At 56.4% G+C, this 16101-nt stretch overlaps 5 protein-coding genes across 5 annotated transcripts; 2 read left to right on the top strand and 3 right to left on the bottom strand.

Moving 5' to 3' along the window:
• Positions 1-3: 3 nt before the first annotated feature.
• Positions 4-3750, bottom strand: K437DRAFT_276238 (uncharacterized protein). The gene is made up of 2 exons (XM_013385304.1): positions 1536-3750; positions 4-1462 (listed from the first exon to the last, which is right to left on the bottom strand). Exons 1-2 carry the CDS (start codon positions 3492-3494, stop codon positions 146-148), a joined length of 3276 nt encoding a protein of 1091 aa, XP_013240758.1. The 5' UTR covers positions 3495-3750; the 3' UTR covers positions 4-145.
• A 191-nt stretch (positions 3751-3941) lies between these two features.
• K437DRAFT_291790 (uncharacterized protein) lies at positions 3942-6738 on the top strand. Its single transcript, XM_013385303.1, has 5 exons — positions 3942-4239; positions 4326-5872; positions 5935-6368; positions 6454-6474; positions 6550-6738. Exons 1-5 carry the CDS (start codon positions 4055-4057, stop codon positions 6574-6576), a joined length of 2214 nt encoding a protein of 737 aa, XP_013240757.1. The 5' UTR covers positions 3942-4054; the 3' UTR covers positions 6577-6738.
• K437DRAFT_276236 (uncharacterized protein) lies at positions 6730-9859 on the bottom strand. The gene is made up of 4 exons (XM_013385302.1): positions 9569-9859; positions 8136-9443; positions 7286-8050; positions 6730-7206 (listed from the first exon to the last, which is right to left on the bottom strand). Exons 1-4 carry the CDS (start codon positions 9743-9745, stop codon positions 6769-6771), a joined length of 2688 nt encoding a protein of 895 aa, XP_013240756.1. The 5' UTR covers positions 9746-9859; the 3' UTR covers positions 6730-6768.
• Positions 9860-10213: 354 nt separating this feature from the next.
• K437DRAFT_296306 (uncharacterized protein) lies at positions 10214-12632 on the top strand. The gene is made up of 2 exons (XM_013385301.1): positions 10214-11249; positions 11346-12632. Exons 1-2 carry the CDS (start codon positions 10646-10648, stop codon positions 12581-12583), a joined length of 1842 nt encoding a protein of 613 aa, XP_013240755.1. The 5' UTR covers positions 10214-10645; the 3' UTR covers positions 12584-12632.
• On the bottom strand, positions 12629-15232 carry K437DRAFT_228493 (DNA repair helicase rad25; the record flags this gene model as incomplete). The annotated part of the gene is made up of 3 exons (XM_013385300.1): positions 12629-13662; positions 13724-13931; positions 13994-15232. 3 exons carry the CDS (start codon positions 15230-15232, stop codon positions 12629-12631), a joined length of 2481 nt encoding a protein of 826 aa, XP_013240754.1.
• Positions 15233-16101: the final 869 nt, after the last annotated feature.

Here is a 16101-nt window from a genome sequence, read left to right as displayed (position 1 = left end):
GGCGTGCTTCCATGCATTCATGCATTCCAAAAGTGCATCTCATTGTTTTTAATACAAAGTGATGGTTGTGTACGCAGAGTATTGCTTATTAATTTGCAATGGCTTTTTCATGTTTAGCAACTTGCATTGTCGTCAACACTGCTGGTCACTGATGCAGGAAATGCAGGCAGTTGCGCTTGCATCCCCGCCACACGACGGGTAGACAGCCGCTCCCGTCGACCTCTGGGCTGTCGAGAGCAACAGCATGTTCGTCCTCGTTGAGCTGGCACTTGACACTTGCGTTGGCAACTTTGATACCGGCGATATGCGAGACCCATTCGATGAGTGACTCGCCCGCTTGCAGAAAGACAGGCGCGACATCTCCAACCTCCGCTACCGCTTCGAAGATCGGCCAGTCGCTAATTTCAAGCGACGTGTTGACGGGCATTGGGGCAGAGGGTCGCACGTTATCAGCAGAATGTTCAGGGTTTGGACAGCGGTTGAACCACGGATTCTGCGCAGCATCGTCGCCGTTGTCATTAAGCTCCGCCACCACATCCGAAGACGACAGAGAGCCGTTCTGCGCGTCGTTGAACACGTCAGCCCCGCTGCACCAAGAGCGGAAGACGCGCTTCGGGAAGTGCGCGGAGCCTTTCGAGCCCTGTGCAAAGATAGGTGCAAAGGGCGATGCGATACGTGTTGAAGCTAGCTCTGGTCGCGAATTCCAGGACTTTGTCGCACTGCGGCGCGCAGACTCGAGTTGCCTCAAGGACAGTTCGTTGAGCTGTCCACGTTTGCCCATATCGCGCAACTTGCCGTTCGGCAGCTCCTCCAATCGAAGATGCTTTCGTCGCCGCTTGGGTGCTGCGCCATTTCTGCCTCTTGCACATTCACCAGCCGCATCCGCAGCCAGGTCTTGAGCGCCATGGTCCTCATCGTCGACCAGCTCGAGCATCATGCGTGTGCAGATATCGCGTAACGTCGGTACGCCTAATCCAAAAACTGTGAGGTGACCCAGAAAGCTCGCTCTGCCTGTTCTCGTGCGCTTCTGCCCTGCAACTCCCTCCGGTGCAGTTACTGCTTCGCTGGCTTCTGCAGTGGACCGCGCAGACGCCGCCGAAAGCGCCAGCATCGACGAGCCAGCGTACGACGCGAGGTCCGGGATATTTGAGCTGAGCGCGTGGGAAACTTGCACTTCCGATCGTGTTCTTCCAAATTCTTTTACATCCCTTGCGGCCAGAATTCGCGCAGGGAGCGGAGGCGGGCCCATCGGCAGCTGGGCCTTCCGTGCTGGCTCTGCTTGCTGTGGTGACATGGTAGTGTCAGCGAAAGCGGCCTCCCTCTTTGAGCTTTTCGACCATGGACCGAATCCGCGGACGTGCCGCAGGGTAAGCTTGGCGCCAACAGGTGGCCGGAAGAAGGGATTAGGGTGGTAGCTGAAATTCTGAAGAGCAAGCTTCTGAATCTCAGCTGGAAGGTATGACTGAGGGAGACAAGGAAGATCCTAAGGTGTCAAGCTCGATCTCATGTCAAGCATCATGCACTCATGCACTCACAATTTGATTATCGCCGATGTTAAGCTCTCTCAAGTTTCGCAGGACGCCGATAGCAGCGGGTAGCTCCGTTAGCGCGTTCTTCCTCAGACTGAGTACGCTCAGGTTTTGCACAGCAAACAATGCGCTGGGCAGAACGCGCAATGCGTTGCTGGCCAAGAAGAGTTTGGATGCCGAAGGGTCATGGGCCGAGAGTGAGTTCGTGCTTGAAGACCGGAGTAGTGACTGTGTGACTGGGTGAGAGACGGAACGTGGCGGTGAAGCGAGCGTATTGCCTGCGGCGGCTTGAAGAGTATTCGGCGTGTTCTCCCCTGCTGTCTCACCGACAATATTGACTGAATCTGTAGTAATAGTCCTACTGAGATGCCTGCTTGCTGCACCCGCCATTCGGCCTGCGCTCCATCCCTCGCTGTCCCTACTCAACGGCAAGATGCCTACGTAGTCGCCAAGTTCTGCTATGGCTGGCGTGAGTTGTTGCAAGCCGTGATTAGATAGGTCGATGATCGGCTTGGAAGAATCGAATGCTTTTGCCACAGCTGCTGAGATCAGCTGACTAGCTTTCGGACAGGATAGATCCTGCGACTCGAGCCGCTCCCAAGCGCGCAGCGGACGAGCCAAGTTTGCTAATTTACTCTTAGCGTCCGGGGCTTGTTTTCCTGGCACCAACGCCCGCAGTCGCAAATCGCCCCTACCAAAGGATTTGAGCTCATCCTCCCCATCAGCCATACCTTCTTCGTCGCTACTGGTGGGAGTTACCGGAGAGTCATGCCACACGAAGCGCCCCCGCCGCGCGACGGTGAGTTGCGTGGGCGAGCTGCCTGCAAGTCGAGCACGTCGGACGGCAGGTTCGCGACTACCTGGTGAGCCGATCAGAGTACCCCCTGCGACGGAACCTTGAGGTGGAGAGCAAGTCACTGAAGTGGACGCATGCGAGGTTGGTGGTGCACATCCAAAGGCGTCGTATGGATGTGAACGTTCCCGAGTAAATGCCTTCTGTCGCTCTTGCCATTGATTCGGCTGCCTTGCAGCGGTGCTCATTTGATCATAATCTTGGTCCGATGCTGCAGATGTTCCTTGGATCCTGGCAGACGGCTCGGACTGTTCTTCGAATGCACTTCCAAGACCCAAACCCCTCAATCCCGACGCCGTACACTCAGGCTCATCCGCGTCCATATCGATTATTGTTCGGCTATCGGGAGCTTGGCCCGCCGCTCGTCGATGGAGGCTACCAAAGTCGTAACTGTCATCGGAGGATGTATTTGCACCATCTGAGTCTTGGAAGAAAGACTTGAAGATTTCTCCAGCCATGGAGTTGGCGGCAATCACGGTGCTTCGTAGCGTTTCAGAGCCGTCCGCCCCGGAACGCGAAACCTGCTGAGGGCTGGCGTCGAGAGTGCGCTTTTTCCCTGCAATCTTCTGACCAGGGCTCGAGCTACCTCTGTTGGGAATGGCACGCCTGCTTCCGGTCGCCTTGTGATAGGAGCCTGGGGTGAGGACGCGACTTGGATGCGGATGCTTGATGTGCGGGAATTGTTTTCCAAATGAAGGGTGGTGAGCCATGCTAGGCGCTTTGGCATTCCCAGAGAAGGGATCCGCGGCTGCGGGGTGATTACGCGAGAGAGCAGTTCTAAGCGGAGATTGAGGAGACGATGGAGGGGTCATATCATAATCGGCTCCTGAGCTTGGTCCGGGGGGAGGCTGTCCGGTTATCGAGCTGGATCTGGGATTGTAGGAGAAGTTTCGAGAAGGAGAGGATGAATCTATGAAAGGATCTCCGTCTCTATAGTGACTTTCCAGGGTTGCTCTGCGCACGATGCTTGGCATAGCCGCTGCGTTGACGCTCGAGCTTGTGATGGATGGCACGTCATTACCATCACCAACTTGCAGCTGTGTACTGGCCTCAGCAATCGGTCCATCTTGAGCATTCCTGTCCCCCCTAGGAGCTGGAAAATCTTCGTCCATATCGAAGGAAGCTTCGTGACGCGCCTTACACCTCAAAGGGATTGAGAGTGTACTAAAATGCGAGGTATAGGTCACCGTCTCACGACCCGAACAAGCATCGTGCTGAGTGTCGGCGCGTCACAGTCGGCCCAGGAAGCGCGTACAGCCGCGTCTTCTCGCAGGGAGCCCTTCCCTGATAGTGTCAGACTATGTTTTGCGCGCGTAGCCCAGCCGAAAGCTGAAAGCCGGGTCGCAGTCGATGGTGTAGTCATGAACGTCTCCTCATAATAAGAGGGCGTCAGGAAGTCAATCATCGATCAGTACAGGATCGTCATCTCATCTAAGTCTCAGGCAGGCGACGTATTATACACCACTGCTCTCTCGGCCGAGACATCCATGAACTAAATACTGGTCGCAAGTCAAATGGTTGTCGCTTTGCTGGTGCTGACTTAGGAGCTTCAAAAGGCTGCATCGTCGGTGCGCTACGTCTCTGCTTTCGGTAGTCCTTTTGGGCTGCATCCGCTGTGCGCGAATCTTTCTTCGGATGCGTGCGCAAGGGAAAGTGGAGATCAGAGGCAAAGATGGCGGGCAGCAACAAGGCGGCAGCCGCGACGTCGAGCGGCAAGCGCGCTGCTACTGCTGTTGCTGCCGATGTAAATGGAAGCGGCGGAAAGAAAGAGCAAAAACGACGCAAAGTGTCCCTCGCCTGTGTATACTGCAGGCGCAGCCATATGACGTGCGATGACAGTCGTCCTTGCAAGAGGTGGTAAGTAAGCAGGGCGAAGCCATGGACCGGGAGGAGCATTTGGTGCATGGAGGAGCTCACGAGCGCGACTCCTTCTTGGACGTCAGTATTAAGCGAGACATTGGCCATCTCTGCCATGATCGACCGCCCGCTCCTGCTTCGGCATCGCAAGACGGAACGAGTTGGCACTCTGAGGGCACAAGATCCTCAGGCCAAGCAGCCTTCAAAATTCAGGAAAGTGCCGCAGGAAAGCGGGATTCATCCGAGTCGACGTCTCGGCTCGCCAACTCGCCAAATGCTGGACTCACTGGATTACCGGCGAGTGCGATGCCAAGTGCCTTTTCAGCAGACACGACGGGACCTCAGAATCTGCTTGAATTCTCACAACAAGCTGGAACGAGCCACGGCTTGGGGACCGGGATGATGGCAGGTGTCAGCTCTGAGGGATCAGGGATGGCTCCATTGCCGCTCGCAAGTATAGGCACCGGGCCGCCTGGTTTCGCCACTCTTTCCTTTGGACCTCTAAATTTCAGCGCAGCAGCTGCTTTATCTGCATCAAATGGCGCGCTCGTGGGAACTGCGAACTCATGGAGCTCTTCTTTCCGATCCGGTCTCGGTGGTGCTAGTTGGCTGGGATTGGGAGGGGGGCCCACCAGCCTGGGTGCGGATGGGATGGTGACACAAGGCGACAGTGCGGGGGGGAATGAGTTCAACATACTCAGCGAGTTTTTGGAAAGCCTCGATGGTGGAGCATCATTCTTGAGCCCAGGAGCGCCAGGGGCTGGGTCGTTTGCAAATGCAACCAATGCGCCCTCGTCTCCCTATGCATCGCTGCCCGGCGGTGACGCAGGCGCGAACGGCGTTAAAGGAGAGGGTGAGGAACTGGTCAATTTTGATGGAAGCACGTCGGCTGCAGATGGCGCGATGTCTGGCGCAGATGTATCTGCAGACGTGCTGAACGGCTACAGCACAGTGCAGGGCTGTGAGAAGAGTGGTCCGCTCAAAGATGGTCAAGGGACGACGATGGACGCAAACGGTCAAAGACGCCAGCAAAGCAACGTACCCGAAGGTCCGTTTCCGGGTACGTCCACTGCAGGGATAGTTACCAATGCTCCAACAACCGCGGCTGCAACATCGGCGGGCCAGGGCAACTCAACGTCGGCTTCCGCACCGGCCGCTGGTCCCTCGCTCAACTGGACGAGCAAGACAGAGCGGTTCTTCTTGACTGCAGCTGATCAGAAGGATGGTACTCGAGACGAGAGATTAGGCAAAGTCATCCAAGCCAAATATGAGGCCGGTCTTTTGCGACCTTACAACCATGTCAATGGCTACGCTCGCCTGAACAGGTGGATGGAGCGTAACGTCAGCCCAGCGTCCCGTCGGCGGATCCTCAAACCGCTCTCGGTGTTTAGGCCAGCTTTCCGCGCCGTCGCACAGTCTCTGACAAACATTGACCTTATCTATATAGAAGAAGCTTTTGAGCGCCTGCTGCTCGATTATGACCGTGTTTTCTCCACGCAAGGCATCCCGGCGTGTCTGTGGAGGAGGACAGGAGAGATATATAAGGGCAACAAAGAGTTTGCTGAGCTTGTTGGTGTGCAAATTGATGCGCTGCGAGAAGGGCGCTTGTGCATCTACGAACTGATGGCGGAAGGTGAGGCGGAACTACTTTCAGCGCAGTTGCCTGGGCAATTCTTATACCCCTTGGCTTTGCAGAGAGCGCTGTCAACTACTGGGAGAAGTACGGCGCCGTCTCATTCGATCCAGGCCAGAAGGCAGTCCTGACGACGTGCGTGCTGAAAACTCGCAATCCTCCACGACAGCAGAAGAGCATCCCTGCCGCCTTGGCCGTCGCAGCGCAACTACCGCGATCAACACAAGGCAGCACAAACGGCGATAACACACCTGCTGCTCCGCCGATATCGCTCACGAACTCCACTTTGGGAGCAGGCCAGGCTCAAGCATCTGCGACGGCAACGCCGGATGCAGGGGACCCGGGATACAACAAGCCCGTTATGTCGGATGGGCTGTTGCAAGCTAGCTCTTCGTCTGGTGCGAAGAAGGCCATGAACGAGCCGAAGCGCGATAGCGCAGGCTTCGTCGAGATCAAGTGCTGCTTTAGCTTTACCATTCGGCGAGATCAGTGGAATGTGAGCTCGTGGTATCACGGGCGTTCTTTAAGTTCACTCTGCTAACCAGTGGCACCTTTGCCGGACATTTCTTCGACGCTGTCAGATCCCCACGATGATAGTTGGTGTGCGTTGGACAGGCCAAACTGGTGTGCTCTTGGCTAGGGAACGAAGCATTGATCCTCTCTTTCTCATTCGCTAGAATTTCCTCCCGATGAATCCTAACTGAGCATCTCAAACTACCTGCAATCTACTCGTCATATCTCGCCATGTAGGGTTTCATGTATAATTCCCCGCCCACCTGTTGTAAGACATACTATCGCATCCCCCGCTGCCGGTCAGCGCGGCGTGCACACAAAGCAAGAATGTGGATACCCTATGACTAATACCCAAACGAATTCCGTTACTTTACAAAGTCGCACTACAGACTGGCAGCGATCGTCTCTTGTGCCTCATCCTCGCTGTCATGCCCACCAGCCGCAGCACCTGCCTCTGCCTCTACTTGCGTCTCGAGGACGATAAGCCCTTCCGCCGCGAGCTCCTTGCGTGAACGCTTCGGCGGCGCGTCATCGCCCTTGCCTTCTGTAGGCGCTGTGCGCTTCTTGCTGACGCCGCTGCTGCCATCTGCAGCTACAGCTGCCTGTGATTGTACTTGTTCTTGCACATGAGACTGAGCCGCGGCTTGTGCGGCCTGTTGAATCTGCGACAGCTCGTGCTCTTGCTGGGCTGATCCCTGCTGCACTTGCGCCGCTCCGCTATATGCATTGGGCTGCGTTGTACCGGCTAGTGCTGACTGGGCGCCAACATCGAGCTCGGTGAGGGCCTTCGCCGCAGCTTCCTCATCTGCTTGCGATGGCTGCTGCGATTTTGGACATGGAGACATGACGACGCGTCAGCTTCGTGGGCGCGATGCGCGTTCCATCCTGCCAAGTACTCACAATAGCATTCGTTGCCCCTCCGCGTCCTCTTCCTCTTCCTCGACCACCGCGAGCGCCTCGGCCAGTGCCACCTCGAACGCCTCGGCCACGCGTGGGCAGTACGGCCATAGCGTCTTGCGCGGCGTGATCGACCTCCACTCGCGTTTGATGCGGCGGCATCGCGCCACTATCAGTGTTGGAGGGCTGAACATCGGCAAACGCGCTGGTATCAGCAACAATGGCAGTTTGCTTGCCACCTCGGCCTCTTCCGCTGCCACGCGCTGCACCGCGCGCACCGCGCGGCCGTCCTCTTCCGCGGCCACGTCCCTTGCCGTCGTCCGACGCAGCGGCGCTAGGCTGGACGCCGCCGTACGGCGCTGCTTCTACGCCGTCAGCCACTAGAGCTGGGTCGAGGATTGGGGCGGCATCTGTGCTCGTGCTCGTATTCGAAGGTTCATGCACGACAGCCGCCGAGGCGGGACCGCCATCGTACGGTGCAGGTGGAGCTGGAACCGCTGTCGCTGTCGTCATTGCGTTCGGGTTCTCGCTTGCAATCTCCATCGTTGCTGTAACAGCTTGGTCGGCATCAGGCCCGGCAGCCGCCTTTCTCTTGCGGCCTCTTCCCTTGCCCATGCGTGCACCATGCGTCCTAGCGGCGCGGGCGCGGGCTCGTGGTGCAGATGGCGCCGGAGGTGTGGGCTGCAGGAGCCTGTCGAGTTCCTCCTTAGCTTCGTCCGACAGAGGCGGAGGATCGATAACCGGGAGGATAGGTTCTTCCGCGTCGTCCTTGTGATATCGGGAATCGAGCAGATAGAATGTGAGGACAAAAGCCTATTGAAAACAAGGGAGCCAAGTCCAATTCGCGACGTACCCAAAGCGTGTCATGCAGCATCGACTTCCAGAAGGGAATGGGTTCCTTGGCACGCCTCAGCTTGAGCAGCTCGTTCCTGCTCTTGTCCTTGAGCTGCACGTTATTTCTCTCGTGCAGAATGGTGCTCCTGACGCCTGCTTTACCGTGTAGCTTGAGCACAGCATGGTATGGCTGCACACTGTTGATCGCTTGCGTCGACGGAGTAGGAACATGCTGGGATAATATTGCCGATGCTGCATCGGATGTGGATGTCGGATCTGCCGGTGGATCTGGTGCAGGTGCCGTGTATGTGCTTCCATCGACGATCGGATCAGCGTCTGTGCTGCTAACCTTGCCATCCTGTTCCTGCGTTTGCGTTTCTGACCCATCAGTGGGTCCCTGCGTGTCCATGTCCCTCTCGATCTTGGGTGGCTGTGTCTGCACTTGCTCTTTGGCGCGCGCCTCCGCCCGCAGCATGCGCTTGTAGTTGCACACCTCGAGCAGCGCGTGCATAAGCGTATTCGTCTCCTCATCGGTCCATTTGATTCGTCCACCAAGATTTCCACCCGTGTTGTACATCGATTCCGGCTTGCCGCTCAAGGTCAAGCCTCTTCCGGTACCGCGCCCGGATGATCCGGGACCCGTCTCGGGTCTCATGGTCGCTTTTTTCCGTAGCACACGCTTCTTGGAAGGCGACGGCTTCGCTTCCGCGGCAATTCCAAGTGTTGCTGCACCCGGTCGTGTGTCTGTCGCTATTTCAACAGATTCGTTTTCGCCGACCGGCTCCTGATGCGACTCGACGCCGATGTCGACCTCCACGTCCATTGGGTGTGGACCCGCAGCGATGGCTGTAGCAGTGGCAGCGTGATTCGCTGCGTTGGGAATGAGGGCAAAATTCGGCTCGGGAATAGCTGGGGGCTCGTATGGTGCGGGCGGAGGAGGCACTTGAACCTCATTGTCGTTGTTTTGCTGTAGCCGCGACTGTTGGTAGGCCTGCGCTGGCGGTTGCTGCTGTTGCTCTTGTTGCTGGTCAGCCTTGGTCTTGCGCTTAGCTTTCTTGGGCTTTGGTACCTTGGCTGAAGCGTCCAGCGCCTCTGCTAATTCTTGTGCGTTATCTTCGCCCTCCGCTTCCGCATGGGCTGGAGGTGGCGGCGGCGGCAATGAATCAAGCTCCGTGTGTTGTTGCTGTTGAGACGCGGTCGCAGCACCCGCATCGGTTGCGGGGAGATGGGCCATGTTGCTCAAGAACATCTGGATGAGGTGTGACGAATTTTCCGCCGCGTCTTCGCGCTGTTGCTCTGCGCTGTGGACTGCGTCGCGATCAGCGTGCTGTAGTGTTACCGGGGGAGCGACGTCATGTTGTCAGCTGCAGTAATGACACGTCTGGTTTGCGCATTCCTTTGAGCACCTTGCTGGCCCGCCTCGCCCGCTCGAGTTCCAAAGTTTCAACTTACCTGCTGTTCTGACTGCTGGGAGGCCGCGCCGCCATGTTGCCACGGCGCGTCTTCGACGGCAGCGAATGGTGCATGAAGGAGCGGCTTGGACGCGGTGAAATCCGCGTTCGCTGGGGTTGATGGCGGGCCTGACACAGGGTCCGCAGACACTGGCTTTGAAGCCTGACGGCGAGGCATGTCGAAGGCGCTGCGCTATTCGTGTGCTTCCGTTGGCACGGTGCGACGGTTACGGTGACGGTGTTGGACCTTGCGTTGAAAGCGTGTTTGATGGCGTTGACGCGATGGACGGGGGGATGGATGGATGGATAGGGTTGGGATGCATCCGTAGTGAGGGAGAAAGAACCAACAAAATCAATGTGGCAGCGATGGGAAAAAGAAATGATCTAGGTTTGTGCGTTCGGCGCAGGTTGTTTTGAACTGTTGCGCGGAAAAACCATAGGGGATCCTGCGCGCACATCGCTCAGATTGCGTCGAAAACCCCAGGACATGCGGCGGCAAACCCGGGGATCACTTGCAAATCTCCGCGAACTATGTCACGTGATGATACAAGCGGCCAGGGTTGCTTCTTGCTGCAAAACCATCTGGGTTCCATACGTGGCAAGGCAGGCGGTCACAGCCATCCTTTCCAGCATTTCCAGCAGCAGATTCATGGAAAGTTGGGCGACCCTGGCGCTGACAAACAATTTGCACAGTGTACAGCGAACGGAATGCCGCCGATGGTGGTGCGCTGTAGCACGCTCCAGCCCGGAACCTTCAAGCGATTAGCAGTCATGGTCTGGCCGCGACGCATGCTCACAATGAAGCCAGCGTGAGAGTCTCCTCTTGCGCCTGCAAGCTAGACAAGAAATTCGAGCAAGCAGACAAAGAAAAGCGCTGGAATAGCGAGTGTGGTCACGGTTTGGATCACCGGAATCGAGAGGACGGGAGAGATCCGTCACGGTGCAAAGCTTAATTTGCTCCGCGACACTGCACCGTTGCTGCGCTTCCGCACGGTGATAGGTATTTTGCCCATTAGGTCTGTTAGTCACCCTCGCTCGCCCTCCAGTTTGATCGACACCGGCCCCGTTTCCACGCAAGATGAAGCTGCAAGTTGTCAGCAAGCAGCATGCCGAGTCGCTCGCTTCCTTCTCGGGCATGCCCTTCGGGCAGAACGGCGCCGGTACGGCGCTCACAGCCGGCAGCGTCATGACAGCGCCACCGGCTGACTTGCAGCTCGACCCAGACTCTTCCTCTAACAATATCAGTCTGGGAGCGATCGTGAAATTCCGTTCGAACCGGGGCAGTGCAATGACCCAGGCCAATGTGCAGGTACGCACCGCTTCTACCTCTCGTGTCGCATCGACCCTTTCTGGGGCTACAGCCGTAACACGCGGTAAGCTCGGTGCAGCAACAGCTGGTCCCAAAGTCATGGCCTCCCGCGCAACTGTCAGCTTCCCACAGCTGGCAAGTAGTGAAGCATTTGTTGCGCGGTTATGCTCGGACATTGACGCGCTGTTAGGGGACTTTGAGCGCAAATGGGCCACCGTCGTACAGGGAGAAGAGCATGCCGAGCGCATGGGATTTACAGAGTGCTTTGAAGGTGTCTGGATTCAGAATGGCTGGAACTTTGCGCACGTTGCAGCTGGAGAAGATCCTCTCACACGCAAGCGCTTCTTCGACGTCATCACGCGGTCCTTCCTCGGTGAGTAACTCCTGCGCCTGTTCCTTGGCGCCGAAAGGGGCTGACAGAATGTACCTCTTCCATCTTCTCCTGCTCTCTCACCTCACTGTGCACAAGAGCGCGTGCACACGATCCTATCGTCTGAAATTCGAACACAGGACCTGCTCTCTCAATCCGACATCCTTCATGCTTCAGCCGCCTTCCTTGCTCTATACATCTTTTGGGCAACGTGCCCGCCGAGCATAGACAGCACCATCACTACGCTGCTTGAACCTCCCTCTTTATCCGTTAGTTCGGGCCACGACCAAGAATTAGATGCTAACGTGGACGCACGGATATGGAAGGACAGAATAGGACAAGGATGGAAAATCCAGATCGAAGCGGACATCTTGAGCGAGCTAGAACGATTGCCACAGCTAGCTCGTGCGGTGGCTCCGCATCGCACACGTCGAGGTCGGTTGGGTGAGGCCGCTGCTCAGCAACCTTTTAGCCCCAAGCGCGGACAGACACGCCAGCTAGAATTCTCCCCCACAGCGGAGCTGCGTGCCGTTCTCGATGTGATGCGCGGAGGCGATCCAAAGGTAGATCGTGATACGCAGCAGAAACGAACGGGCGCCTGGTACATCTTGCCTCCCACGTCTTTTAGGACCCGCGTGCCCTCTCATCTGCCCGACAATAAGCTCTTGACGCAGGCACAGGCCGATCGCGAATCTAGGCAGTGGGCAACGCTTGTCGTTGACCGCGACGCTCGCCGTCATGACAGCTTTAGTGCGACTGGAGGGCAACACCGCGAGATACTTCCACGGTCTGACCAAGACGAAGAGCATCGCGAGTCTCAGGATGAGGCTCTTCTATCCAACAAGCGACGCAGGATAGGCATGATCACAGGCGGAACAGGCTCGAATGTGAAAGGGCTTTCACGCTCAGAGCTCATACGCGCAACGGTCGCCGAGCACCTATTCAACTCGTCCTTCTGGCCGTCTGCGGGGCTGTCATCGCCACTGTCGCCAGCGCCTGCTTGTGTCTCGCGCGTGGCCTTGGCCGGCGCGCCAGAGATGGAGAAGCGTTTCAAAGGGGTGGGAAGCATGCGCATGCCATCAACTGAGCCGATGCTTGCTTCCTCCTTCCTAGAATCGGCCGAGAGCTTGGTCCTTCGACCGGACGGCATGGCAGAGCTTGCTAGGAGCAAACTTGGCCCCGAGAGAGCTTCTGGTGTCAAAGATGTCATGCTCTTTCTCGACAAGATGCGAGAGGAGCAGCCTCAGATTGCGACGACCCCAGCACCTCACGGGCTTGAGGAAGATGGCATAAGCGCCTTCTTGCAGGCGGCGCGGCGCGTGTACAATGATGAATGATATACAGTCCTCATCCGTGTCGTGAATCTATGATACAAAATGCATTCAGTTCTTGTCTTTGAACTGGCCCGACCGTTTCTGGAACATCTTGTGTCTCGACTTGTCCTTCAAGAGACCCTTGTTCGCCGGCCGATTGCGCTCGATGTACGACATGTTTTGTGCGCCGCTGAGCGCATTCATGCTGCCCATCGTGCGTCGCGCCTGTGGCACCTTGCCATCCTTGAGCACACCGCCAATCTGGCGCTGAGACGAACCCCCGACCCCACCGCCACCACGCCATTCGCTGCCAGTCATGTCCGAGCCGATATCAGCTGCCGATTCGTTGGCGATCAACACACTGAGCAAGAGTTCCGTCTGTTCTTGCTGCGTCTTGTAAGCCAGGTCCGGCAGCTCGTCCTGGCCAACAAGATGTGTGATGACTCGGAAAGAGTAGCCTTGATCGATCAGGAACTGTTGCCTCTTGGTCGAGTAAAACATCTCTGCAGTGTCTTTCGACACGAGGCTGTAGAAGAATGCGTTGAACCCCTCATCATTCCTTCGCTTGGCTCGGAGGATACGACCGAGGCGCTGGGCCTCCTGTCTTCGCGAACCGAAATGAGACGAGATTTGTATCAAGCAGGTAGCTTCTGGCAGATCGATCGACGTGTCCCCAACCTTCGATAAAAAGATGGTGCTGACGGCAGGATTGTGCTGGAAGTGCTGCAGTACGCGCATGCGCTCTACCTGCGGCGTCCCTCCATGGATATATGGCTTCATCAGCTTTTCCGCATATGCTTTCAGGGCGAAGACGTTGTCGGAGAAGACGATGATCTTGTCGCCACGGTTCTCGTGATAGTTGATCAAGAATTGACACGCCTGAAACTTCTGTGGGTTCATGCAATAAAGAAGCATCTTTTTACGCGACTTCTCGCGGAGGTACTCCCGGTAAAATTCGGGCGTCATCGGACACCAGACTTCTGCGCACTGAACAGTGGCGATATGGCCTTTGGCTGCAAGGTCCATCCAGTTGGCTTCATAGAGTTTAGGGCCGACCAAGAAGTTCAGCTCGTCGATCTTGTCATCTTCTCGCACCAGTGTAGCTGCATCGAAGGAGGTTCCTTCAGCCTCAGAGGACAGAATAGAAAAAGTAAGCCTACTCACCAGTCAAGCCCAGTTTGCTGTGAGCCTTGATCTTGGTCAAGACGCGCCTAAACATGCTAGCGGGCACTACATGCACCTCGTCGAGCAAGATGAAACCCCACTCTCGACTCTCTAAGAAATTCATCATCTTCTGTGACGTGTACGATCGCTTGCCGGTGTTCGCTACCATCGAATACGTAGACACGACGATGCCGGAAGCGCCAGAAAACTGAAAGTGAAGGTATGATGTCAGAGTGACTCCGGGAGAGCGCCATCGATCTCGTGGTTCACCTTCTCTTTTGAGTCTGCAGTGAACATGGAGATTTGGTTGTCTTGGATGTTGCTCCATTGAAGGAACTGCTGCTTCCATTGCGCGACACTGACGGAGCTGGTGCACAGCACCAAGCAGCTTTTCTTGATGGTGCAGGCCGCAGTGATACCGACTAAGGTCTTGCCCGCTCCGCATGGAAGCACGATGATACCGCTCCTCGCTCGACCATTGCCGAACATCTTGCTGAGCGATTTCTCTTGGTATGGCCGAATGTGCGTGATGGGCTTCAGGTCGATGTCAAGGTTCGCGTTAAGCTGGTCGTTACGGAAGTCGTACTCCTCAAGCATCGGGAGGCCGATCTCATTGCAGCGCTTTTTGACGTCTTCGATGTGCTGCTCTTCAATCTCAAATGAGTGCACAGTGTCGTCCTCGTCCAGATCGTCTGCTTCGTCAACCCCAATGATAGCGCTGAAGAGGTCGGCCTCCGTTTCCCTTTGCGCAGCATCCTCTGATCCCAGTGCAGGGCCCGACGCACCCGGCTTTCCTATGCGGGCTTTTTGCGCAGCTTTGTCTGTGCCAGCAATGACAAGATCTCCCTTTTTCGGCGCCTGCGCGCGACCTAAAACTTCCGTGCCTAAACCACCCTTGCTGTTGCTCCCTGCGGTCGAGTCCCTGACTCGTGCAGCGGCGATCACCGCGTCGCGCAGCAGCTTTTGCAAGATGTCGGGATGCCCGCTTTCCACAAAGTACTTGTTTTGTTTGAGAACCAGTTTGATCTTGCCAAAGCTCGCTGTGCAATCAGTAATGAAGTCAAGCACGCTTTGTGGAATCGGGACCTTTGAAAGTCGATTGAGCACCTCGATGATGTCGCTTGGCACCAATCCAACGGACACGGCGGCGTACAAGCTGTATGGCGTGAGCTTGAATTCGTGTACGAACGTCGGACGGGAGACAGGTTCGGCAATCGCAGTCAGAAAGTCCTGTGCTTGCTCGACGATTGGGCTGAAGGCTTCAAGAATGATATGCCCATCGTCTGGACTGATCCACAAGGGACGGCTTGAGTGGTCGCGCTTGAGATGCAGGAAAGAAAAGTCTCTTCCGTTGGTAAGCAACTGCATGCCGTCCTCTTCGCCGTTCTCCTCCGCTTCATTTCCACCTGCAACAGCAGCGGCACCGAGGGGCCGCTTCGCCTTCTTGCTTGCCGCTTTCAGGTTCAGCGTCTGCGGCCGCTCATCCCAATCTCCATCTTCGTCTGACATGAATTCCTCTTCATATGGTAGAGCCGCCCCATCTTCGCCTCGAGTCGCTGCATTCATGCGGCTCGAACCTGGCTGCGCGGTGGCGTCGTCGATGTACTCGTCTGCCTCATCACCATCATCATCTTCCTCTTCATCGCCTTCCTCCTCACGAACCCGGCTGTCATGCGGGGAGGCCATCCTTGACGAGCGTGCACTCCCTCGCATTGAGGTCTGTCCAGTGTCTGTGCCCTGTGGAGTCGATGGTGAATTGTTCGCGGTGTCGCCTCTGCTTTTGAGCTTCACCAACAGCTTGTGCCGCTTACCGCCACCGCCGGATGAGGCTGGTGACGAGGCCCCATCTTCCTCCGCGGGCCTTTTTCTGAGTGCCATTGCGCCTATGGCGGCTGCAAAAAATCTGGCTTGGCGAGGAAATTAGCCGCCTCGCAAGAAGAGGATAAGTAAATCATGGAACGAACCAGCGAGGGTAAGGAGTTGCGATTTAAACCCAATCAATGGGGCAAGTTAAGGTGAAGCTTCAAGCGGTGACCTCAAGCATCAAAAATGTCCTTGAATTCTCGATGCAAGTGCGGAGCAGGGAAAATACGGGGTATGTGGAATTTATTCCAGTAATTAGTGGTCCAGATCCGGCAATTAATCAAAACTACAACCCTATTCTCCAGAAACTCAATGGAAATGTCCGAGGACTCTAGAACTCCCAGAGCCTCAGATCCTTTGTTAGGGTCACCTCAAGGCGGAACACATGCTGGTATACCCTTCATAGCCAAAAAGCAAACAAGCGATGGCGCCAGCCACCCCCTTCGCTCGCCTGCATTCATCTTCTCTCTCTACCTCCTTGTATCATCCGTGCATGTAGCTAGTCTCCTCAGGCT

This window comes from Tilletiaria anomala (assembly GCF_000711695.1).
Source record: "Tilletiaria anomala UBC 951 chromosome Unknown K437scaffold_116, whole genome shotgun sequence".
NCBI classification, from domain to species: Eukaryota; Fungi; Basidiomycota; class Exobasidiomycetes; order Georgefischeriales; family Tilletiariaceae; genus Tilletiaria; species Tilletiaria anomala.
Note: the sequence above shows the minus strand (reverse complement) of the source record. Positions and strands in the feature narration are given on the sequence as shown.